This window comes from Clinocottus analis, unplaced genomic scaffold (genome assembly GCF_023055335.1).
Source record: "Clinocottus analis isolate CAN_PGR_092001 unplaced genomic scaffold, fCliAna1.0.p SCAF_7, whole genome shotgun sequence".
Classification (NCBI taxonomy): domain Eukaryota; kingdom Metazoa; phylum Chordata; class Actinopteri; order Perciformes; family Cottidae; genus Clinocottus; species Clinocottus analis.
Genome location: NW_027176229.1, coordinates 7239058 through 7265450, shown reverse-complemented (window position 1 = coordinate 7265450; position 26393 = coordinate 7239058). Strand labels below are relative to the sequence as shown.

General features: G+C 42.1%; 1 protein-coding gene across 4 annotated transcripts; it reads left to right on the top strand.

Annotated features, from left to right (window-relative positions):
• The first annotated feature begins 279 nt into the window (after positions 1–279).
• Positions 280–25665, top strand: atosb (atos homolog b). Of its 4 annotated transcripts, none has more exons than XM_068604692.1 (11): positions 280–616; positions 9298–9478; positions 16319–16505; positions 16738–16951; positions 17796–19147; positions 20839–20897; positions 21278–21377; positions 21953–22111; positions 22564–22632; positions 22819–23024; positions 23208–25665. In XM_068604692.1, the coding sequence occupies exons 5-11, from the start codon at positions 17963–17965 to the stop codon at positions 23359–23361; spliced, it is 1932 nt and encodes a 643-aa protein (XP_068460793.1). In that variant the 5' UTR covers positions 280–616; positions 9298–9478; positions 16319–16505; positions 16738–16951; positions 17796–17962; the 3' UTR covers positions 23362–25665. The 4 variants fall into 4 exon arrangements, with proteins under 4 accessions (XP_068460793.1, XP_068460796.1, XP_068460794.1 ...); XM_068604693.1 differs by lacking the exon at positions 280–616 and adding an exon at positions 8834–8958; XM_068604695.1 differs by lacking the exon at positions 9298–9478.
• The last annotated feature ends 728 nt before the right edge of the window (positions 25666–26393 follow it).

The following is a 26393-nucleotide window of genomic DNA, read 5'->3' as shown; positions in this document are numbered from 1 at the left end:
CCAGCACAACAGTCACCCTTTGCACTAAAGAATGGGAGGAGAGGAAAAAGCACGTGTACTGGGCGTTTCTTAAATTATTGTAGAGTCCAATCACGGAGCAGGATGCGCGCATGCATATGCATGTTTTAAAGAAGGCTTAATCCCTGAATACCGATTGGTTTAGAGTAAAAGAAGCGACCAATCGCTTAAATGACAGGCGCTCAGCTGGCCGTGAAGCCCCGCCTCCTTTATATACCGAGCAAACCCCGGAAACGTTGTCGTTTAAAGGGACAGGACACATTTCAGGCAAACGTTGAAACAACGAAAACAGCTGCGAGCACAAAAAAGCCAGGCACAGAGAGGAAGGGACGTGGTCAGTCAGAAAACGAACTATGTGGCAAGCAAGAGTGGAAGGGTGAGACTGAATCCATACGATTATTGTAAGTATCAGACGCCCGGCTCCCATTGCGAACGGCTTTTTCCACCGAAGTCGATTTTTGCCCTTAGCTATCTGGTATGCGACAACGCAGCAGTCAGCACGAGAGATAACCAAAAGGCCAAACTCCCAAACGAGAAGGACGCGTCAGTTCAAGCTGCCAGGCTGTGTTTCTCCTCCAGAGTCTACTTTTATTTTTAGGTGAGTACGCTTCAAGATCTAGACATTTGATTTGCTAGCTATCTCTTCATCTTCTGCAATTGTGTGTACTTGAACGATGGATGGAAATTGGAAAAACAAAAGAAATAGGATTCTTGCAGTTAAATGTTATCACTCTGGACGTGCAGGTTGTCAGAGTCATCATGCTCTTCATTAATCAGAGCAAAGAATGATAGGAATCCAGCCTAATCCAGTTAATGACCTGACAGTAGCTTGCAGGGTGCAGGGGGCGTTCCCTGCTTTGTCTGCCTTCCTCAGTCTTTCTTTATGTGTGTATGTGTGCGCGCGCGTGTGTGCGCGCGCGTGTGCGCATGCAGTTTGCGTGGGTTAGGGACAAAGTGATAGAAACGTATTCATCACCATCATGGGTTTGTGTTTGATCAAAATCCATGAGTGAATATTTGATTTTTATAAATGCACACTCATGCCTTCCTGGAATTGTACATATGGGCTGTGCAAGAGGGAGGGATCAACCAGCACTGTCATATAAATAAATACATATATATATCTGTGAGATTATGTCTATAACTCAGTGGATGTGGATGAAGTGATGGTGATCACTGTTACAGGAGAGGGGATAGCATAGGACAGTGGGCGTAGTTCCCTTGGATTGCACTTGGGAGTTCCATTGCATCATGCAGTAAAGGGAGCATTGATATTGGCACTAAAGCCTGGTTACAGTGTATATAAAATATATCCATTTTTAGTAGTCAGTTATTACAGTGTCGTTATGCTGAGCTGCAATGCACTGCCTCCCATTATTCCACAAGTAGGGCAGGATGGCATTGATATACACATTAGGCACAAGTGTATGCAGTCACATTCACCATACAGAACATGTGCATATTGCAAACCATTAGCTGTCTCACATGCGTAAATAGAAGATTTTTGCACACACACGCATATTGCTGCAGTAACTCAATCTGCAATAACTACATTTTTCTCTCCCTTGCTTGTCCTTGCGTTGCTCTGACAGCCCAGCCCCCCCACCTCTCTGTCTGGGAGAAACCAGTGGGCTTTGTCCTCAGCTGAGTGTGACGTCACACAAATCTTTGCTATAATCAACCATGAAGGCGAGGTGAATTATGCTTAGCTGGCCTGGGTTTGGGCTTGTCCCATGAAGGATCACTGTGTGACTTAAGTTTTCAAATTCTAAAGCACACTGGGGAAATTAATTCACTCAATTTAGGTTAGACAAAGAGACCTAGAACATTCTCTCACATCAAAAGAAGGGAGGGCGTGATCAAAACATATTTTTTTAGCATGGAAGGCAAAGAACGACACTAATCCTCTGCCATGACATGTCCGTTTACTTACTTAATAAATATATATACATATAAACTACTAATATAATCACCCAAAGCAAATACATTGTATGCATCTATGCGTCCTGCTGTGCCAGTTACATTGAGTTTAGTAAGAGTGTGTTTACTTATGGTATTATATGCAGGCTATTTAGAGCATTATGGTTAACATGCTGCTAACTTGAAGCTTGTGATACTGTAAGAGCCCAGTTTCTTTTCATTCTGTCAAAATAGATTAGGCCCAGACTGACAATAGAGCCTCAGTCAAAAACTGACCTGCATGTTTCTTTTCTTACCGTGCCCATAGTTCAGCTACAGAATACCATTTTATTTAGCTCATCAGATAATCAGAGACAAGGAGTCCAAGTAAGAAGACATCATTCAACCCGTGGTCCTCTGTGCACCAAACCAATGTTTGAATGAAATATACCTTCCATACCTCCTATGGCTCTCTGACTGAGTGGGTATGGTTCACGGTCTCCTTTTCAGCATCTAAACCTGACGGTTGGTTGTGGCTATTAAACACTTTGAGCTGATGAAGGCTTGTTGTCAGCACTCCAATGTGTCTCTGCAGGATTTGATGTCAGAGATTACAGATGATTATGTGGGTTAGATCCAGTAGTCAACACTGCTCAGGTCTATATTGATTGTGTGTGTGTGTGTGTGTGTGTGTGTGTGTGTGTGTGTGTGTGTGTGTGTGTGTGTGTGTGTGTGTGTGTGTGTGTGTGTGTGTGTGTGTGTGTGTGCGCTTTCATCCTCATGAGAGCTACATTATCTTTCCTAAATAAAGATCTATTTAGTCATTAAATATTGGTTAAGGGTAAGATAACTAACAATTAAATTATTACTACATGTTTTTTAAAAAAAAAAGTATTTATAACTATAAGTTATCAGAAAGAACCAATACTGATTGGTCAACTCACACGGACTAATGTCTCTCCTGTCCGAGAATAACATTAAAATAAAAACGTTTTGTTTAGGTTACTTTTAATAAACCTGCATCTATATGAACCATGTCCATTTATTGTATTTTTCAAAGGTTGTAACGTCCATCACACTGATTTAAGGGCAGTAGATTAAATTACATTTAGCTGACGCTTTTATCTAAAGTGACTTACATTTTTGCTCTGTATACTGTAGACACTGCAAGGGGGCTCTATCAGCGGTTAGGTGTCTTGCTCAAGGACACAACGACATGGACTTGTGGAGCCGGGATTCAAACCATTGATCCTCTAATTAAAAGATGGCATGCTAACCGCTGAGCCACAGTCGCCCTATATGGTACCATGAGATGTTTTAAAAGTTTTACATTCCGTCTGTAACCCCACGACCTCATCAGTGGGTGATGCTGTTTGTACAAGATACCCTGTTTAGCCCAGGGACAGGGCAGAGGCAGGTTGAGATAAAAGATTCAATTACCAAGAGGATAGGTCAAAAGGGCAACAGTGTGTAAATGTGTGTTTGCTTGTATTTACAGATTTAATGATAACCAAATGTCCTCTTACTAAAAACACATACAGTAAAATACTTGAGTCTGGTTGTCACTTAAGCACAAGGCCGATTTAATGAGATAAAGCCATTATCGGAATCAAACTTTTCAAGCTTAAAGGTACAAGTTTTAAATCCTTTTCTCCCTCTCTTACTAACAGCCTTTTCCTTAAATAGTACAACTTTAACCTTGAAACCCTCACCTTGGGCCTTACACATACGCACTAGCTAAACCACAGCGTCAGGCTTACCAGTGAAGGTCAGTTTGTCTGTCAATGAAATTAACTAGTTAGTCCTCTTACAAACCCTTCAGTGCCTGTCAATTGACTCAAGAATGCTTGGAATAAGTGAGTATTTGAATGTGGTTGAGGATCAAAGTTTATTGACAATTCGTCCCAACACAATAATACGATACTGGAATGAAGTGGAAACATAATGCGGCTGTGACCTAAGCAGTACATTTGAAGATTTAAATTGATTTGAGGAATCAGTGTATTATTTCTAAGGCCAATCGAAGTGCTGCACACTTGTGCCAGGATTGAATATGAATTTCTATCAGGATTAGCATTTTTTTTTTACCTTGTTATAATTTTAAACTAAATACATTTGGAACCAGGACTGTTGGCTGATCAAATAAACCATTTGAACATGTCACTTTTGTTTTCTTCAGATAATTGACAGATTAATCAATAATTTCTTGAAGCCCTCATTGGAAGCACTGTCACAATGACCAAACTGACCTGTGAGCCATTCGTCTGTTGAAAGTGTTGCCATACAACCCCAGAATCAATGAGTAGATGTTGGAAGGATGATGTATTCCTGTGCATTATATAGGTCAACACAGAGCTTATTGAGCTAAAACCTGTTCCCTCTCTGCCCCTCTCCCTCTCGGCCCGGTCTTGTCCCTGGTCCATTACTTTCCAGTACCTTGTCATTAGTCTTATTTCCCTCGCCCAGCATCAGAGCCCTTTCTTCTGTTTGTGCTGCTTTTATTCTCTCCATCTAGTAAAGGCTGAGTATGTATGACAGGCCTTGGCCTTTGCATGCATCATTTGTCACTTAAATTGACTTTTTGGCAGAATAAAAAAAAACATTCCTTGTTTGATAACTGTGACTCCCACAATTGGAAATGTATTAATAATGCAATTTCACGACTGGATTTGTATGTTTTAGACTGCTCATTTTTTATTTTATTTTTTAAATACCTAGAGGCTAGTGATCCAAACATGACAAGTAGTCTTTTTTTGTATTATCAGCTGAAACAGTTTGTTGCCCAGTCGTGTTTTCCCAAATGACAAAGAACACACACAATTTATTTCCTATTGGCCGGAAAGCATTAGTACTTCTCATGTCCTCCCACAGAGTTTTAAAGCCAGGGTGCAAACTTTGAGGAATACAGGACTGTACATGTGCCTGTCGGTGCGTGTTTGCTTTTTTTGATTTGTAGGCCTAAAGAAGTGGAACTCTTCTTTAAGTTTATCATTGGGGCATATCCGTACCTTTTTATTAGTATACTCAAGGATGTGGTGTGTTTGTACGCAGTAAATGTTTGTTTGTTTGTGTGCGTGCGTGCGTGCATATGTGTGCGTGCGTGCATATGTGTGCGTGGGTGTGGGTGTGTGGGCCAGGCTGGTCTTATGCATCTCATCAGATTCAGGGACAACTGAGCCAAAGCATTTTTTTTGTCCAAACTGCACTGATATGAGTCCTTGGCAAGATCTTTTATTTGTTAGTGGCCTGATGTAACAAGCAGAGAACACCATCAGTGTCATGACACAGTTGAGAGAAGCAGTCTCCAGATGGGCTGATGACATTACCCTTTATGTCAAATTATTACCAATATACTGCGATCAGCTATCTCAAGATTAGTCTTGCTGTGTGACCAACTAGTCATCCAGCATTATTGTATTACTGTTATATTCAACTGATACCATATTAAGGGAAACATGCTGTCTGTGCTTTCATACTGATCATGGTGCATTTTTGACACAATATATACCAGTTGTGTTGGTTATCGCCTATAAATTGTAGTTGTATATGTGCTGCTTGAATGCAACCTTTTTTAAATCAAAGAGTCAGCATCATATTGTAATGCAAGGTGTTTGCGTGTATGATACATTGGCTCTCATACAAAGAGAAATACACACATAATTGACCTGTGATCAACTTATTTAGGTTGCTTGTGATTTATTTAGGCGCTTATGTTATCTGTCTATTTGCCTATTTGCCCTGCCATGGGGCTTAAACACAGAGCAGCAACTCTTGCTGCTTAATGAAACACACGTCTATGTGTATGTGTTGGACTGATCTCAGGATTAACCCTAGCTAGACCTCTCTCCGCCCTTCACCCTGTACCAACCCCCCAGACCCACATTGGTGTGTGTGTGTTTGTGTGTGTGTGTTTGTGTGTGTGTGTGACAGAGGAGGGGGTAAGGGGGGGGGGGTGCGCAAGCGTGTGTTTTTAGTTTATGTAAACACTTGTGCTTAAGGTTACTTTATAGGCTGGTGCTTTGTGCCCTGCACTCATTCTGCTGTTGTTAAAAGGATCTTTCTTGCAAATGTCGATACCGGTCAGTGATCTCTAAATGCTATGGTAATCTTCTCCACCGTAGTAACAAATCATTAATTGTGTTGGCTGGTTAAATAATGAAAATATGCCCCGGTTAGTTATTGGTGAGCTACATAGCAAAGAAAGGGATCTTTTCATTTCAATGCCCAGATGGCAGAGTGGACCTCATTCAGCCGCTACCAGTCTGAGTGGTGCAACACCCCCATGCTGTGAGAGTTTCCAAGCATGAAAAAAAGAAAAAGGAATTGATTAAAACTGAAGTAAGATGGAGAGAAAAGAAATACCCCAAGGTCCAGAGAAGAGGCGAGAGGAAGAAACACACAGACACGGAATGGAGAGTGAGGTAAAGAAAGACAGGCAGCTGAATTCAGAGTGAGAAACTGAGTAGTGAGAGGGAAGGAAGGAGAGGTGGAGAGAGGGATGGAGCTTTATTTCCTGTCCTCAATGAATAGGCAACATATTTCTCTGGAACATTCCATCCTCAGAGCTGGCCCGGCCGGTCACCAAGACTCAGAGTGCCACACTCCTCCCCATCTTTGCACCCATTGCACTCTCTTTCTCCTTGTACGTATACCATTACGTAAATGTTTTTATTGTTTAACTCCCATCTTCCTGCAGCAATAGTAAATGAACCATAAAAGGTTTTGTCCAAACGTTTCTGACCAGACATTGAAAGATATTCAAAAGAAAGAAGTAAAAAAAAAAAATCCAGACATAACATCAGTGCAAGGTGAGGTGTAGATCAGTAAATATATGATACAATCAAAGTTTGTGATTCTTTATGATGGACTGGTATTGAAAGATGCATGGATTAATTTGATTACACCAAACTCTTTTCATCTCCTTAATGGAAATGTAATACTATCAGCAGTCATGGATGGTGGGAATGAGTTTTATAAATGTTTGAAAATGGCTTTAATTTATGCTGGACACTGTCTGTCCAAAAGGGGACACAAAGTGAATTTCACACACTGATGGTTTTCATTGTGAACATTGGCCTTCCTACAATATTTCTACAGTATGTATTTTAATTCACTCTTTTACAGTAAAACCAAACGCATTACATCACAAAATTAAACTGGACCTGAGCCAGCAACTAACCAGTGCTTCAATACTATTGTAGATTGTATTGGAATACGATCTTTTCTTCTGCATGCTTGAGCTTTGTCAATGTCCACTGTTTGGCTGCTGAATGCTCTCATCCTTTACGAGGAGATTTGCACACTTCTTAAACATACACAAGAAGTGTGCATGCGTGTACTACTAACACACTTTAGTGCATGTCAACAGAAACAGACACCAGTGGCCCGTTCCTCTTTATATATGTTCAGTATTACTGTATATGTATCCCACTCTCCCTCACACACATTTTCCTTTCACATCCTTCCTCCACCTCACCTCTTCCCTCTCCTTTTGTTCTCTCTCTCCCTGAGAAGGCTTTGTTTTTTTTTTACACCATGAGCAAATTATTTACTCAAGGAAGTTTTGTTCTAGTCTGATAGAAGCTCTTGAGATCTTGAAGGCTGTGACTATTTAGTGCTAATGGGTAAAATGCTTCCACAACACAGCTGGTGTCACTTTAAGAGGCTCAAACAAACAAGATATGAGTGTGTATCTGTGTAACACAACATTTCCCGTGCCGTGGCTGAAAATTCAACCCTAGCGTTGAGATATAGACATCAAAACAAACACTGTTCTCAAGTCAGGATGGCATCGGTGTATGCGTTTGATGGAATGTAAAGGTGTGTGCGTGTCACCTTATTTCTCCTCAGCTGCACTCAAAGTGCTCTTAAATGGAGCAGGATCATCAGAAAGAAGACACGCCCTCTTTTCCTAAATAAGGAAAGCAACATGGGCTCTTAAAGCAACAGAAGTGTTTGAGACTGCTGAAAAACAAAATTCTAAATATCAATGCTGCTTAAGAGAGAAAGACCTCATCATTATAGTTTTGACAGTATTCTTATCTTATTTTACTCAGTTTATTTTACTCTGTCTATTTTGATGTCTTATTTAACTTACTTCCTCCCTCTACTGTCCTCACATCTCTATATTTGGAGGTGTGTGTGTGTGTGTGTGTGTGTGTGTGTGTGTGTGTGTGTGTGTGTGTGTGTGTGTGTGTGTGTGTGTGTGTGTGTGTGTGTGTGTGTGTGTGTGCTATTGACCCACCCACAACTGTGATACCACTGCACGCACTGTGTGTACATTAACCTTATCACTCCTTTAGAAATAGCTAAGGGCTGCTCCTGGTACTCAGCTGATAAACTTTTTTCACATACACTTCGTTCTCTATCTGCTCTGTAGCAGCAGATAAACCTTGTGCGTTTGTGCTTGTAAAGACGATGTGTACTGTTAAATGCTGCACACAGTGTGTCTTTGTGTGTAAGCGAACAAGATGGCAAGGGAGTTGCACAGCTGTTTGCATCTTTAGTCACTGAGGCTTTCACCTCCTTTCATTAAATGCTCTTTAATTAACAGGCACACGATCATGGGGGTGGGTGGGGGGTGGGGGTTGCTGTGGCCCACTATGGGGGGATAGGTTACAAAAGTTAAACAGTGCACACACAACATGCTAAAGCTGTCATGGACACAAATGTAATGCACAAACACAGAGATCGTACTTTGGTCTCGTTGTCTACTTCTGCAGGACAGGCAAAGCTGGTGGGCGGGGTCTTACTTCCACCCCTCCCTTCGCTCCCTCCCCCTGGCCAATCAGGAACTCAGCTACCACAGCTGACCCCCCTTTTCTCCAGCCAATCAGCTGTCACCCCCCCCCCCCCCCCCACTTTCCGCTGTATGCCTTCACTGCTGAGTGAGCAAAGCATGCCTTGCTCTATCAGCTGAGAGGAAACGACAGAAAGAAAACAGAGAGGGCTGATAGGAGGGGCCTGTGAATTAATAGAGGAAGAGAGAAGAGGGTGAGGTAGAGGAGGAATGGGAGTAAAGGAAAGGGGGAGCTTGAGCATGTGAGTTTGGTTTAGCATTCAAGATATTTAGGAGGGGCGCAAATGAGAGAGAGAAAGGAAGGAAGAAAGAAGGCAGGGGGTGAGGGGAGTAGGGGAGGGCTCGTGAGAGAAAAGGAATGGGAGGCAAAGCGTGAGATGGGTGAAGGTTGTTGATGGGTTTTTGATATGTGTGTGACCGAGGGTGGCGAGAGGTAGACAGGAAGAAAACAACAGAGAGAGAGCGAGAGAGAGAGCAAGAGGGAGGGAGGGAGGGCGAGAAAGCGAGTGTGTCAGGCCTCAAAACAAGCACAGGGAGGCAGAACCATCTGACTTATCTCTTTCTCAACACCACCTATTCAGGAGGAAGGAAGCAAAGAGAGCCAACGAACCGGCGAGTCGACAGCGAGAGCAGCCTGACCCAGTGGAAATAGAAAAAGAGGACAGAAAGAAAAGGCAGGCAGAGTTACCATCCAGCCACCAAACTAAACAGAGGAAGGGCGGAGAGAGGTGACAGCGAGATAAACCCCATCTTCATAAGAGGGTGAGTGTCACAAGTTCTCCTGCAGTCAAGCCAAGTGTAATAATGTTTCTCCTGTCATATTGTCAGCTGGACTCGGGTGACTCAACGTCTCCTAAAATGGCCACATGAAAGGCAGACAGAGGGAGGGAGGGAGAGACAGACAGAAAGGGACCCTGTGTCAAACGGCGTTCTCAGCAAATATGTCACTGAGCCAGCTTAGTTTAGACTGCCAGCCTGAGTACTGTCCGCGTGTGTTTGGCTTAACACCCTCTCGCTCAGAGGTTTATCAATTTCAGTCAACTTGAACTGTCTCCTGTCACTTTCAGCTCGGTCTCTCTCTCTCTCTTTCTCTCTTTCACTCACTCACTCACTCACTCACTCACTCACTCACTCACTCACTCATTCAATCTCGCAGTCTGCTGTCATTCCATTCCCTTCTTCACACTGACCCGCCGGTTGTCATACTCTTGATTAGTGATTCTCAACTGGTGGGTCACAGACCCGTTTTCAGTGGCTCGTGGGCCTTTGCCTAGGAGAGATACATAATTTACTTTGTTTTATTTCATCCTTTGGTTGTATTTTGAAGGGACTTTTTTATGCAGTGGAGTGTCGTTTTTTTTGCTGGCTTTGGTTTGAACTTGTTTTGCCTTGTCCTTCCATGTTTTCAGTGATGTGTGCCAGGTTTGGTCAAACCATCCTGATACGGGGGAGGATTTTAGGATAATTAAATTAAACAGCCTGACGGCGCTGCCTGCATGACAGGAAAAAAATTGTGAGTCGTGAGGAGAATTCTTGACATCATTGTATATTATTTTGTATATATAAATCCTTTAGTTTAATCCACTTTTTGTTTAATTTGTGGAAAAGCTGCTCCTCAAGACAGTGACGTTTTCCATAGTAAAGTGCTTGTTATACATTCAGTGAGTGTGTATTCTCAGTTTAAGTTATTTGTGTCTTTTTTTTAAGGTAATTTGAGTCTTTTTGAAACTACTTCTTAGTTGTCGGACTTTTAGTTTGTGCATGAAAGCTGTTGAGGCGTTTTAAAAATGGCTGAAGATTCTGAGTTGTTATACATGTTGTAATACCTTGTGTCCTGAAGATGCACTTTTTGTTTTTTAAATAAAATGCTGCTAATTAAGTGTAAAAGGGAACGGTTTCCTTTCTAGCGTTGCCACCAGCTAGTCGTTTTGGTTTGTCATTGAACTTGTTTTTGTGTTGGCATACATATTCAGGTTCAAACTGCACCATCTTTTTAGCAAATTAATTTGAGAAGTTGAGAATGCTCCTCCATTTGGGTCAGACCAGCTGAGAACCACTGCTCTAGAGTGCGTGTGCGTGTGCGTGTGCGCGTGTGCGTGTGCGTGTGCGTGTGTGTGTGTGTGTGTGTGTGTGTGTGTGTGTGTGTGTCAGGCACTGCAAAGGCCTGGGAGTAGCTTGGGCGGGTTCTGCTAAAAGTTGATGAGGCAATTGGGGCGTTTGGAACACTCCTAACTTCATGCTGATGTTATCACACCTTTCTGATGAAGGCTGAGACTAAAGGGCGATACACACTCTTGCAACTCCAACTGTGGCTGGCCACGCAGTTGCATCGACGGACTCGTTTTGGTTTATAGTTCCCGTAACTTTTCCACACGCTTTTCCACACAGCAGGAGGCGCAACGACCGTTTAGAGTCGACCTGCACACCGACGTTCACCGATATCTCCCTCCAGGAATTGACCGCCGTCTTTGTGTCCCTATACTCCGTCAAAGACGGGTTATATAAAATGCTCATTTGCGGACCTCTTCAGCCAAACGTTCTTCAACGGGATCCATTGTTTGTGTTTCTGCTGTGGCTTTTAAAAACAGCGGTATTATGCTATGAAACCGGAAATGCGAGACTCAGAAAGGACGTGGTTAGCGGACCAATCACAGCCTCGCGGGCTGTGAACGGCTCGCGTAGCTTTGACGAATAGTCAGAAATTTGGGGTAAAGCACGCAAAATGGCCGATTTGACAACGCAAGGTCGGCCATGCGTGTCTTGGGTGTTTGCGTCTGCATAAAAACTGAGTGTAAATCAGCCTTTAAGGACACAAGGAGGGCAGAGTGCAGAGACAAGACTGCCCGTTCAAGATGATGAGCTTATGTCATTGATTGAAATGGGAGCCAATTGGTTTACTTTATTTGGACCAAATACCTCAATCTAATCTTGTATCATAATGACAAAATATAATCAACAACAACTGTTGGGTCCCGGTCTCATGATGATGAAATTCAAACGCGCTTAGTCCTCATGATGTGTGATTTCAGAGTTTTGGTCCTTGACCCATTAACCACATCCTTCCTCAACCTGAAGGAACACACAGCTGACTTGCACATATTTCAACACACCTCAAGAACATGACCATCTCCTGAACCAACTGCTTGATCTCAAAGGTATTAAACTCTTCTGACTTCAGTCTTTAAACATGGCTATGTAAAGACATCTAGTACTTTCTTGATGTTGTCGCTTCAGTTTGGATGCCCTTGTGAGTTTTATTACTAGCCATAGCAGTCAGGTCATGGTTGCAAAGACTGCGAACTGAATTCACAAGTAAAAACTGTTTCCTAAACAGTTATCTTTGTTAAATCTTAAGAGATGTTTTCCCTTATTTGCTGCTGTGGATACAAACAGTTAATGAATACATACATAAATATCTGATGTCAATGTTAATGATATAACATGAGTCTATTCTCATTTGTATCCTGATCTAGGCCTGGGTCAAGCCAAACTGTACCTCCCCTTTTTCAATGCATTTTTTCTGAGTTTCATTTACAATTTAACGCTCTTCTGAGCCAAAGCAGCCCCTATTGTTTGTTTGTTTGTTTTTTTTCTTACTTGTCTGAGGGTTCTGGTGGCTCAAACGTTTTTGTCTATTATTACTAGAAGGATTCACTGATATGCACCGGGACCTGCTAGTTTATGTACTACTAAATATTCAATAACACTCTTGAGTTGGCCCTTACACTGAGGAGCTTTACATTTCCTTGCTGTATGCCTCAGTGGTGTGAGGGTAACAAAGACAATGTTGCCAAGTGTCAGGTAATATTGAACAGAGAAAGATTAAAAATCTCTCCCTCTCGGTCTGAGTGTTTCCCTTCTCAGAGTGTGATTGGCACCATCGACTACGTCTTTATGTTTAAATATATCTAAATGTTTAAAACCCACAAACATGACACCCGCGTATTGAGAAGTAGTGTGAATATACTATGGTCTGAATGGGTTAACATACACCCTGTTTGCCTGAGTAAGGATCAAATTCTCTTGGAGAAAAAAGCTAATGAAAAGGCGTAACGAGTGCATGGTAAGGCTGGCATTACTACTTCAGAGGCCTAGCAGGTGTCTGGTAAGGTTATCAGGGAAAAGGCCGCTAGGGCTGAGATAAGAACAGCTGAGCTGGGATGAAAAGAGTTATGCGAGGCAGCGTCAGGAAAAGACCTTCACCTCCCTATGGAGAGATAAAGCTGACCATGACACATTGCTGCATGCAATACACACATTAGAAGCCATACGAACATAACCCACATGACAGGAACAGGGACACACCTGTGATTTACTGGGTTTAATTTTTTTTAATTTTTACACTTCATAAAGAGAAAGAGCTTGAAAGGGCAAAGGCAATATGAGCCACACTATATAAGACCATGTGTAAGAACAGAACACATCAGTCATTTTTCGGAGAATGTCTCTGCTTGTGTTCTTTGCTTGAAAAGTAATCTATTGCATCAAACTGTCTGATTTCAGTGTGTTCTTCTTTTAAAACAATAGATACGTATAGAAAAAGAATACAGTTGTGGAGCTGAGCAGCAGTTTAAACTTTATCAAATGGCCGGTCTGAACTTCTCTTCCACGATACCCTCTAGTCAGGCATTTATCATTCCTTTATTACACCATTTCTACTCTTGCCACTCTTGAATTAACGCTTGCTGGGCCACTTTCAGAGATGCTGTAGATGAAACATTGAGATTGTGTCAGCACGGTTCTATAAAAACATGTAACGACTTTATTTGTGTGTAAACGTTTTATTCACCCATATCGGTGAAAAGTAGTTTTGCAATAGTTTTATAGATAGATTAGTACAGGTAAAGTACAGGTGTTTAACCAAACGCACAGTGTAATGGAAGATTTTCTCTGTTTATCTGCTAAGAAGGAATGGAGTCTCTGAATCAAAATAGTCTTTCGTCCGTTTCTTCTTGCAAGAAGGAAAAGTATGCAACAGCCACTCAGAGCGGTATGTGACACACGATTCAATAAAACAACAGTCACAACCCTACTTGCATGTGCCCTACTTGCACCCTAATACATGATGGTGAAACAAAGAAAACACTGAGTCCTGGCCTATGTTTTGACCTTTTGTCTCTTGACCCTTGAGATCAAAGAAGTCACTATTTCCTTTACCCTGGGAAATCAACCCACTATCTGTTCACGAACTCCCCTCTTAGACATACAGAAGGAAAACAGGCCTTGGATCTACTTCCCCCTATACCATTTGGTTCAAACCATGTCTGAGAAACATTTAAATCAGTTTAGACTCTATCTTATCATTACAATACTATATGTTTCCATTACAACAGTGAGTGTGTGCAGGTTCTGCACTTCACAGATCAGAGTGTAAATGTAGATTAGAAGTGTCTATGGGAACATTGTCTAAGGGAGCAGGTGTGAGTGTGTTAAAATCACAACAATGTTGAGCGATGCAGTAATAGATTTCTTAAGTTTTCAAGTCTGAGCTGGCACACGAGCAGCATCCTGAAGCCTTTCTTAGGGTGAGGCCAGAGTCTCCCCCCCCATCTGTTGACTCGTGGATCAAGCCTGAAAAGGGCTGAGAAGCCTCTGCCAGCCTCCTGCTCAGCTAGTTCAAAACAAGGTCAGAAATCAAGTGGGAACTAGCGCAGAGCCTTTGGGTTCTCACAGGGAGCTATGCCATATGCAGTGACTATTAATACTCAATGCTGACTCTTCTCCCATTCATTCCCCATCCCCCACTCAATGTCTGCCTCATGGCGCTCACTCTAGAGACTCCACCTGAATTTAGGGAGGGGGACAAGAGAAGGTGATTCCTTGTACTGTGTTGATATATACAGTAGATTGAACAGATATCCCTGTTTGACTCGGACAGTTTTGGTTTTGCTCGACGAGAGTGTATCAGCACTGCTTTACAGCGTTTGTCTTCCAATTGTCCTGGGAATAAACAAGTGGGACAATTGGCGATTAATGTTACTATACTAGGTGTGTAACACTCCGTGAGGTTCAGTTTTTTTTTAAAATGAACCTGTAGACATACCGTACCTCGGGTTGTTAGAATATTAGCTCCCCAAGCTGGGTTTCCTTGTGCCTGTGTGTGCCACTGCATATGGCAGTAATTACAGGGGACAAAGGCTTCCCACCTGACATCGACCCCATATGGTCCTTTGTTTGCAGTGATAGGTAAGCATCTAACCTGCTATATACTGCAGTTGAGTAAAACCGATTACAATGTAAGAGGTCTCAGTCTCTCTTTACTCCCTATCTTTTACTCCAATTCTTGTGTCATCTTTGAAAGATGAGCCCTCCAGTCTTGTTGAAGAAGGTTTTCTCCCTGACAGAATTGAGAATTTGAAGAAGAAAAAAAGAAGAGAAAGAAGATCTGAAACACATGCTGAATTAATTAACTATGCTCAGTGATTTAAGCATCTGCTTTAGGTCACCTAGAGAACAGCTAGGTACAATGCAGTGGCTAGTTTAAGCGTTACATATCTAGAGAGGAATTCTGTTTTTTTTATTTAACATCCCTCCAGTTGCATCAGTGGATTCATTTCAGGTGTGTTTCAGTTTTGTAGAAAATACCTTTGAACAACTCTCGTCATCGACATTTCCTTTTCCTCGACATTTTTTTCTTTCCTCTTGCTTGATATTTCGTTGAGTGTCATCACTTCTGTGTAAATAATGAATCTTTTGATTCGAAATGAAATGCTAGAAAGTGAAGTAACGGGGTGCTGTGATGGAGGTCTGACTGGGAACCGACTGCGGTTCTCTTCTCTACTGCTTTACATGGGTGCCAGCAGTGTGTTGGCAAGATTATCTTTGTCACAATGTACATTTCTAGCTTCATCTCAGTGTGCTGAAATGTTGGGCTGGCTGTACGCACCTCATGGTGGACAGCCATTTTGATGGGTATTTTCTTGGAGGAGCATCTTTGCCTCCCCCCCCCTCCCGACTCTCTCTCTCTGTAGCTCTGCTTTTCTCGGTCTTTGTGGTCGAGCACAAAGGAGCCGTTATCCTTGGGCTACTGGTTCCCACGGCGACGGCTCAATGTGACGGCAACACCCCCAACACACCCCACATTCCCAAGTTCTGGTCCAAGTGGGTCGGGCAACAGCCCGCTTCACTTAGCCTTGCACCATTTGGTGCCAAACTTGAACTGGAAACATCCACTCTCTGTTCCACGAGGGGCTCCTTCACGTTTGCTCATCAACCTGAAGTGTTTGTGTTTTTATACTGAACATTTAAAATGAAAGAGAATGAGAGTAAAATGTCTCCCTCGGTCAATCAGCCTTGTTGAGTACGTAGATGGTTAGATACTGATTCTTTGATTGATTTGTCATTGTGTTGTTCTGGGAGTTCAGGAAACAGACTTGAATATGAACTTGCTCTGTTTGCACATTACGTGTGTCTTTGTGCACTGTCGTGCATGTCTGTTCAAGTATGCACAGGTAGGAGTGTTTCTGTCGCTCTCTTTGGTGTCCTTTTGAATGTATATGTGAGTTTTCAGGATGAGACGTCTCATCCTAGTGACTGATATTGGTAAAGTCAGACAAACTGCATACTGATTAAATAATGTTCTACATCTTTCTTTTTCCTCAGGGATTCTGGGTAGGATGACCCTGTGAAGATGCCACAGACGTGCCACACCCCACGCCCAGGGGATGAAGGAGGGCGTGTCTGGCTATCAGCCAACTACAGAGGGAGCCTCAATAGAGTTATTTCCAATTCCAGTTCAGAGAGATTTCCCCTGAAGAACTTCCTGCATTACTGACACTCTGCCCATGAGGTACGCTTCTGCCTTCAGGCCTTAGCTTTTTTGAACAAACCAACATACTTCAATTAATGTGTATTGACAAACTGGTTTGCCAAGTTGCTTGTAACTTCTGGGTAAAATGAATCCAATATCATTCTTGAAAAGCCATCCATGCTATGCATCCAGACTTTAAATGCATATTCGACAATATGTAGGTTAAATATATTTTCTTTGTTCACCGACAAACCTCTTTATTCCTCCCCAGGTTGTAGTTTTTGTGCTCAATTTGGTCACTCCTGCTTCCGGAGGAGTCCTTACTGTTTCCTGATTCCCTATCATGGGATGTTGGCGTCGTTTCATGGCAGCTGCCATGGAGATAAACATATTTCTTTAGTTGACCATTTTAGACACAACCTCCAGATGTTGTGCCAGATGCAGGTTGTCCACACGGGCAGAATTGGACAAGGACGGGCACAGAGGTAAGATGCTGATCTTGAGCATTGTCTCATACTATTTATCAAATTACAAAGGACACAAATTAGGTTTATGCCTCATATAAATTGCATTATGTATAGTGGCCCGTTAATGCAGTTAAAGAGCTGTATTTCCATAGCTGAAAAGTCCTGAGTGTTGCTCAATTTTATGTTCAATAAAACTATGTCTAAAGATATTATATTATTTTTTTTTCTCTCTGAATTTGCTTTAAGAATATTTTCTCAGACAGAAAAGGTTTATAACCTACACATTGTTCAGATAACACAGTGAAGTCATGGCATTATAGTAATTAGAACTAAAGTGTGGAGGCGGTGTGTCAAAACCAACTATCAGAGGCATACCGTTCCAATAGTGATAGCCGCAAAACGGGATTCAGCCCCAAAGCTGTATTTATTCTTGATCATATAGTCCTGCAGTTCTTCAGAAATAAAAATAAGATGGGACAAATGGCTGAAGTAAGTGTCATTATCAAGCCTGTGCCAGATGTGAGTGCTGTGAGCTGTTTATAATGGTTATGGTGGATTTCTTGATGCGATTCATGCTGTTTGTCCATGTCATGTCAACCAGTACTTTACTATGTGAACTGTAAATGACAGAAACAAAGTCTGCATACCATATGAGATGCATTCATTCTATTAAAATATGTCGCAAAATTTGCCAAAGACAAGTTCAGAACCCAAATGCCCTAAATTGCAAATATCATTAAATGTTCTAACATCATTGTTGACAGATCGAGGAGACCCTATGTCTTCTTCACTCATACAATCATTAATGATTTCTTTATTGAAATCTCTCCTGAATAGTAATTCAGTATTTTGTCCTTTTCAGGTGCTGTGCGGCTCAGCTTCCTAGTTCACTCTACATGACAGCATCCCAGCAGGAAGTGTAGGACTTCCTATTCCTGTGCCACATCTTCCTTTGCCTACTGGCACTTGTGAGGACCTACTTGACCCTGTTGCAAGTTATCAGGATTGTTATCCTCCAGCAGAGAAACCATGCGGCACATTCACGTAGAGTTGGCCCGGAAAAAGGCTCCATTAGAGCTTCCGGCCCAGGAGGGGGACCTTCCTCCACCTACAGCCCCAACACAGGGCATAGACCCTGGTGTCAGACCTGGGGCGCCCAGGCACTTTGGCCAGGAGGAGTTGCGCCTCCAAAAGGTCTACCAGCTCTCCATTTTCTCCCAGTTGGGGGGGTTTTCTACCTCCACAGAAACCCACACTGACACCCAACAGAGGCCTGTCCGGTTAGGTGCGAAAAGGGGGCTAGAGGAGCCACAATTGACTCATAAACACCCCCACCTGGGGGAATTCACAGACAATGAGGCGTTGGAGGGCGGGGTGCTGTGTGGGCCAGCCCCGGCTCAAGGTGTTGGGATGGGGTTACCGATTGGCCCTTGTGGGCCTGGTTCTGTATACTCTTGCACACAGATGGAGCACAGAGACTCTGAGGGGGGACTATCCCCCAGGTCACCACCCCTCTCACCAAGCCACAACCCCTCTCGACGCCCAACTCAGCACAATCATGACAGGCCTGTTCCTGATGTATTTGCTCCACTCTCACCAAAATCACCCCCAATGTGTGATCCACATGGACATCTCTTTGACCAGGGCCATTCCATTGGAAGCTCAGCCAGGACTGAGCCACCTAATGGGGGCCACACACCCACCTACTCACTAGGTAGCCCTGCAAATGAGAGCTGTGGTAATGGCTCATCTGGAGGCCAGCCCAGCCCCCACATATATGAAATGTCCATGTCTGAGACTCCCAACCCTACTAGTCCCACCAGCCCTCCTGGACCTTTCTCCCCCCCACACCACTCAGAACTGCAGGAGCCAGGGGAGGCCACCGAATGGGAAGTTGGACTTGAATCCTCCCCACCTGAGCGAAGTGCCACCCAGACTGCCTCCTCCTCCAATGGCCTGGCTTCCTGGGAGAAAACTCCAAGCAGTAATAGCCACCGTCTATCCTCTGTAGGCCACTGGCCAGCCAAAAAGCGTTTGCTGTCGCCAAGCGACACAGGGGAGTCATGCTCAGAAGACGAGGGCCCCTCCACATCTAAAAGAAGCAGGCTGTCATTGTTGGCTCCAGGACTTGGCCCAGCTTCATGTCGCAGCACTGATGCTAAAGCTGCCCCTTACTGGAACCACCTGCTTCCCTCTGCATGGGACCGGCCTAAGGTGAGCACACTCACATCCTTCCGACTTCGACATTTTCTTTTGAATGATTTAATTCACCCAAAAAACTGTATCAGCCTACAGTTCCAAATACGATCCTAGCTAATAGCAAATGTTAGTTGTTATGAATCTTGACTGTAAGTACAGACAGTAGCACACTTAGCTACTTCACAAGCCAGCTTAGCACACAGTCAAATAATATAGAATTTAATGTTACTCAGTACATTTTGGGACATAAATGCAGTTAGCTTTGAAAAAGTGCTCCCCAGTAGTAATAAATCTCCAATTACAAAAGTCTGAAATACATATATGAAAGTAAATATTCCTTTGATTGTATTATGTGTTATATCATGAATTGAATGAAGCAAGTTAGAGTTGAGGAATAAGTTTTTTTTCTCTCTCTTTAAAAAAAAAAATAATGAAGCCATAAGTGACTTCATGGCAGCACACAAAAAAGAGCATGTGCAAATACCATGCTTTTAGACCAAACACATTTGGACTACTATATGCAGAGACTTTGAATACAGAATAAGGAATTGCCATTCAAAGTCAGTGGTGGATGGTAAGACATCTGTGAGCCTTGACACTCTTGGAAAAGAGTCCGTGTCATCAATAAAAAATAAACTAAGAGAACGAGTAAATGTGAAAGAGTGACGTGATGGGAGGCTCATTATCACGCCATGCTGGAACAGGCTGAGTAGCTCGAGAATAAAGCCCATTGAGGGAGGGTCCATTGTTCCCCCACATGAGTGTTCACACACACACGCACACATACACGTGTACATAGATCCTGCTAAAAAAAATGGTTCTGGAAGTGCCATTTTTTTTTTACATTCGGAGGCCAGAAAGAGGTGTGTGTGTGTGTGTGTGTGTGTGTGTGTGTGTGTGTGTGTGTGTGTGCGTGAGTGAGTGAGGGGGGGAGTGTGCGAATGGTGACAATAGTTTCACTAGTTGGGTTTCATACATTGGTGTCCTCATTGTGACTAGAGGTGTTTAGAGTATGCGTGTGGGAAGCACAGAGAGAAACAGATGTAAGAAAGACTTGTGGACACAAATTACGGGCAGAGAGGAAAGTGAAAGGAAGAGAAGAGAAGCAAGGCTAAACTGTCACAGGTGATATTTCCCTAAATAAAGTTCAGGAGAAAGTTATTTAAGAGGCACAAAAAGGGGAGAGAGTAGGATATTCTAAAATGCCGTCCGTGGTTTTGGTCGAGTGTGACGTTGAGACGACAAGCTGACAAAGAACTCTGAGCTCTGTACAGAGCCAGTGTAACCACAGGTTGGCTGATCCCAATAAGCTAACCATGAGTGAAAGGTTTGCTGTGGGCAAATGGCTAGCAGGGAGCATAGGTTTGGGTACTGACGAGCCTTCTGACACTTGGGTGGCCTTTAAGATGAACGGCAGCCTGGAAATGGGGAATGTTTATGCGCGTGATGCCACAACCAAAAGTCAGTGCTCCGTAAGTAAGAGAACACCTGAAATATACAATTACACATTTGCACAGAAACACAAACACATGCCCATTTAGTCTTTATTCAAGTATCTTACTGTATTTTATTTGTGTGTATTGAGAACTTCAGTTTCAAGCAAATTACTTATTTGTTATTTGCCAAGGGCTGACATGAATCTGGACAGTCCAAGAGAAAAACGCCTCATAATTTTGTATTTATTTTTTCGTCCTCTCTTTGTACAGACGCCCACAGACTGCACAAGATCAGGAAGACGGCTTAAAAGTGGGCTGCGGCTAAAAAGGTGAGTCCTCCATTATATTTACAGTGAAGTTGTATAATTAGTTTCCAAAAAACAACATAAAAAAGGTATGAAGATACTGATACTAGTAGTGATAAAAAAAAAACATTATTTAAACTTCAACATGTGCATGCTTAGGGTTCAAGAACACACTCACACGTGCATAGATGAGATAACTTCAATGTCAGGGAAAGAAGCTGGGAGTTAACGTAGATTGTTTGTCATTTTGACATTAAGGTTTTAATTTTTGTCTGTTTTTTTTAAATATTCAGAAACCGTCAGACGCACATGACATGTTGGTGGAGACAAAATGAATGAAATCTTAACCGCCACTAACCAACGGTCTGTTTTGTGATTATTATTTTTTTTGTGGTAATTTTCAGTCGGCAGCTGCGCAGCGGCAGACACACAGATTCGGGCCGCTCCACACGCTCCAGTTGGCCCTCATCTTCCATCAGCAGATCCCTACTTTGCAACTTTGAGGTACACGTTATTTCAATAACTTCAGGGGATGAAAGCATAGACTGAATATAAGAATTGGACATGTCCCCGTGACGTGACCAATTGGTTTGTGGACTTTATTTTTTAAGCTTCGTTTTCAGTATTTAGGCGTCACCATCTTGGCTTTTTGTAACAAGAGAGAGTGGAGCTAATCGGAGCATTATAAGGACTAACCGAAAATGCAGAAAATAAGCAAATGCCAAAATTACATGGTTACCATATCTAAAATATTTGCTTTACTCCTTTATGTAGATAATTTTAGTACAGTGGATAATTATATTTATTGGCATTGAAAACAGTTAACAATATAATAACGTGTTCAAGTTGTTGTTGGCCTGCAGAGTCACATTTTATTACTGTTGAACACTCCTATTTGTTTTGATGAAAACATGTTCATGGATTTCACAGTCCAAAGGTGTTTTTTTGATTCTTTGACCAAACTTGACTCAGAGTGCTGCAGTTAATACTTAAGTCTTTAATAAAACTTGTGTTTTACAATACAAATAGTTTTAAAAGACTCTTGTTAACTATCTACTCTCTTCTCTCTTATGGTCTAGGAGTCCATCCTGAAGGGACGATTCTCCCCGTCTGGCCGGATCGAGGGCTTCACGGCAGAGATCGGTGCTAGCGGCTCCTATTGTCCACAGCACGCCACCCTGCCGGTGCAGGTTACATACTACGACATCTCAGAGCACAGCGCACCCTCACCCTTCCTGGTCAGTGTGTGTGTGAGTGTGTCTGTATGTGTTCTGGCTGCAAGATGTTGCGTGATTGTGTAACTGGTACACAAACAATAAACCAAACACAAAAGCAACACTGTGTATTGCACTTGGCAGGCAGTGTGTTTGCTAGTATACAAATAATACACTCATTGGAGGGGGAAAAAAAAAAAAAAATCAGAAGTCAAAATCAGAATTGTAACAGCTTCCTAAAAAACTAAATGATATAGAATTGGCTTCAGCCAATAAAGATGTAAAAAAGGTTTTTTCTTTCCTATGTATATCACAAAGCCTTTTTCTCACATCAGAAATGAATACTATATATTCACCAGAAACAGAACCATATAACATAAATCATCAAGTACGAATGGCATTAATGTGTAAAAAATGAGTTATTGTGCCATTACAGTGATTGAGGACATTTAATCATTGCTTGGTCTCCCTCACAGGGGGTGATATCTCTCGAGCCTCTTGGAAAGAAAGGATACAGCATACCCAAAGCAGGGACCATTCAAGTGGTACGTTTGTCTTTTCTTTCATCCTCATCTCATTCTTTGCTCAGTTAAACCCAGGATGCCTATATCTCATTTGTGTTACCACAATGTTTAATATGATAACCTCTAGTACACATACTTTAAAACCACTGCCAGCCAACTTATTTTTGCTGCTTGAAATGCTGACATTGGTCTGACATCTGTTCTCAGACCTTATTTAATCCCAACAAAACTGTGGTGAAGATGTTCCTGGTGACCTACAACTTCGGCGACATGCCCGTCAATCACATGACCTTCCTGCGCCACCGTATTTTCTTGATGCCTGTTGAGGAAGGAGTTGAGGAGAAGAACGAGGCGTCTCCAGGCGTCAAGGTGCCAGACAGGAAGAAGATTCTCTGCTACCTGATACATCTCAGGTATGACTGAGATTTCAAGTGTTTGCGTTGCTTTTTATAGGTGATGTTTTGTTAACACTTGACTCAAAATTACTGGCCTGTGTCGGAATGTCTGGAAACGTACCATTAGATTGCACTAACAACATGAAAGTCATAGTTAACATAGTTTTGCTCACACTTTTTTTTGGTTTTTGGCTTTCTCAGATTCCAGAGCTCCAAATCTGGGAAAATCTACTTGCACAATGATATCCGGCTGCTATTCTCCCGAAAATCCATCGAAGTGGACACAGGGATCCCTTATGAGCTGAAATCTTTCACCGAGGTGCCAAGAAATCCCAAATACTCCCCCCGCGTGTGACCCCTGTTGGCCCCTTGACCCTTCCTAACCGCCAATGCAGCACCTCCTGTGCTTCCTAAAGAGGAGGGACGGAAACAGACAGACTGCTAGAATGATGGACACAAAACTTGATGAGACTTGATGAGACACGCCACATGCCCACGAGACACATGATACAGTGTTGTAGTAAATGTGCTCCTTTTATGCATTTATTGTCCATTGAAATTTAACAGTCAAAAGAAATTGGTGATAGAAAATGTCCTCGAACCAAACATGGCATTCCTTGTAACTACCATTCATTGAAAATTTAAAAAGAATTTAGAAAAAAATTGTTTAAGAGCAGTTCAGCATACATGCAATCAAAAGAAGGACTCTTACTACACTTTTATCTGTACAAAAAAATAAATGCACAGACACATGCACACACAGCACATATGACACACGTCACAGCTGAAACACTTCTGGTGGTGACTCTCTGAGTTCAGTGTTAACATGCATGCCTTGTGACTTAAACACCTGGATTTTCCTCTAGTGCCGTATCACACTGTCCTTCACTCTGCCTGCAGTTCCAACCGCCTCATCTAACCAATAATTCACATGTCCCTTATTGTGAGGTGAAGAAAATGATCACCCCCTCCCCCACTTCTCCCCCACTTGCACACTTTCTGACCAGCAGAGAGGAGATAAGCAGAGACACAAACACTAGTGAAAGCGAAGGCTGAAATGGAATCGGCCATCTTGAACGGATGTCTAATCATTCAACATATGATAGATTACACTGACACGATTTGACCAAACTCAGGACACTTTTTGAAGAATACATTTCTCTTCTTACCATTTCACCCATCATGGTACAGGCTGCTGTGAGCAGGAAGGGTCGTACCACGTCATGAAAAACAGGGGAATCCAGTTCATTTTATGTAGTCAGACTGAGGGACACTGTGCTGTTTCCTTTTTTCAATTATTTTTTTTTAGGTTCTGTTCAGAACAGTCTGGCGTTGGAACAGAAAATGAAAAAAAAATAAACAAGCTGTAGTATTTTTAATTTATGTTTTCGCAAATGTCTTAATAAGCAATATGCTGCACAAACTAGAGTGTGTTTTTTCAGCCGGACGAGCGTTCTCTCTGGAGGCGGGAGCAGACAAAGTTCAGAATTAGAAATAGGAGGGAGGGATGATGCGGGTGGGAAGGGTGGTGGGGTATTTAATATGGGGAAAAAATGTCTATGTATATTTAAAATAATAAACTCTGCGACTGGCGAGTAGCACCTGTCTGTTGTTTTTTTTGATTGATAAACATCCTGGAATATTTGACTAAAAAGTTTCAAGCCTGATAACACAACTATGACATCATAAGTTATTTTTTAACAGTCTGAGTAGTACTAACCATGACAAGTAAACTGAACTTCATTTGTGAAATCGGCGGTGTGACCCTAATCCATCCTTCTCAGTATTTTATTCAAAACTTTATTCAAGTCCAATAAGTACTTGTGTCAACAGGCTATTCTATTTCCAACCGACTTAAGACAAACTTGAATTATGTGTTGTACTTTAACTTTAGTTCCAATGGGCCACTTTTTGAGAATTATCTGAGATGAAAAGCATCACAAAAAACAAAATCAGTTCATGAGAAAGTAAGTTCTATCAAACTTTAATAAATTGCTTATTTACACTACACCTTTTAATAAAGCAAATTAAAGGCCAATGTTCACTACTAGAAACAGACCGAGGATTCTGATACCACATGTAATGTATCGCACTAAAATGAAGCAGCTGGTCACAAAAGGAAGCCATGTAACTGAGTAAGCTCAATTTCTATTCTTGCAGATTGTTTAGAAATTGACAAGAGAGGAACCTTTTAAAATAAAAAGCACTTCCTCCCCCGGCTTCTACTGCACCACTGAAAATGCTCAGTGGCAATGAACAGACAGACATTGGTTGTTCTGGGCAGTTCTGCAAAATATAAATGTCAAACTGTGTGAATGTCAAGTACAGCATTGCTAAAAAAAGAATCCATCCTCTGTAAATATTCCCCGGTTACAAATACAGAGGGACATCTATATATGTCTCGTCAACAAAACGGCCAGTCATTCCTGCAATGCACTGAAATATGGATTAGAGCCTGGTCCTGAACTAATGGGGTCCTTGTATCCAAAACCATCCAAAAGATGGTTTCCAAGATGATATTGTTTTTAACATTCAATGGGTAGACAAAATCACTAAAACATGGAAAATACTGCTAAATGCTGGATTTATATAAATCCAGCATTTAGCTGGTATCTACAGCACATTATATCCCTGCCATTGACTTCAACCAAATATTCTGCTCCACTTTGTTTGACTAATAAAAATACATTTGTGTGAGTTCTACACATACCTAGAGCTATGTTAAGTGTTTTGTGTTGCTTTGAATGCATATTTTAAATGCTTCTAACTGGTATTTAATTGCATTTGACCTACATTTGTGACTTTGTTTATAATTTAAGAAAAACCAAGACCTAAGTAGTCCATCTTATTTTACAGAATGAAGGTTAAAGGATAAAAACATAAATCAACCCACCCACCTCTCCCAGCCACACAAACAGTTTTATTTATTACCACCCAGTGCTACCTCCAAGTTGTGATTCTGCAGTGGCTGAACCGGCTAACATGAGAGTGACTTACACTAAACGTTAACCAGCGAGGAAGTGGCAGGATAAATCCAACAGTTCCCTGACAGACCTGTGTTTACAGGAGAGCCTGAACAGGAAAGAAAGTAGAATAAGACCCATGCAGGCAGACATGTTTTTCACACTTTCCCATCTCTCTCCATTGTTTTGCTTATTTCTACCTTTACACTTCATTTGGACTCCACGTGACTTATCAGGGCTTGACAGCTTTATTGACATTATTTTGTTGAGATTGAGCTGGGAAATGAATGACCTTTTCCAGATGGCCGATTTGACTAGGTTTGTAGCCCTTACCGTCCCTCAGTTTTTGTGATATAGACAAAAGTAATCCCAAACTCAGACTAGTTCCATAGGACTGCCTCAAAGCATTTTCTGACCCCTGGTG

Excerpts from the sequence above, each read along its gene's own strand:
- atosb (XM_068604695.1), top strand. The coding sequence starts at position 17,963 with ATGCGGCACATTCACGTAGAGTTGGCCCGGAAAAAGGCTCCATTAGAG. Across the intron at positions 20,898-21,277 it reads AGTGGGCTGCGGCTAAAAAG|TCGGCAGCTGCGCAGCGGCA; the intron begins GTGAGTCCTCCA and ends GGTAATTTTCAG. Across the intron at positions 22,112-22,563 it reads GCGCACCCTCACCCTTCCTG|GGGGTGATATCTCTCGAGCC; the intron begins GTCAGTGTGTGT and ends TCTCCCTCACAG.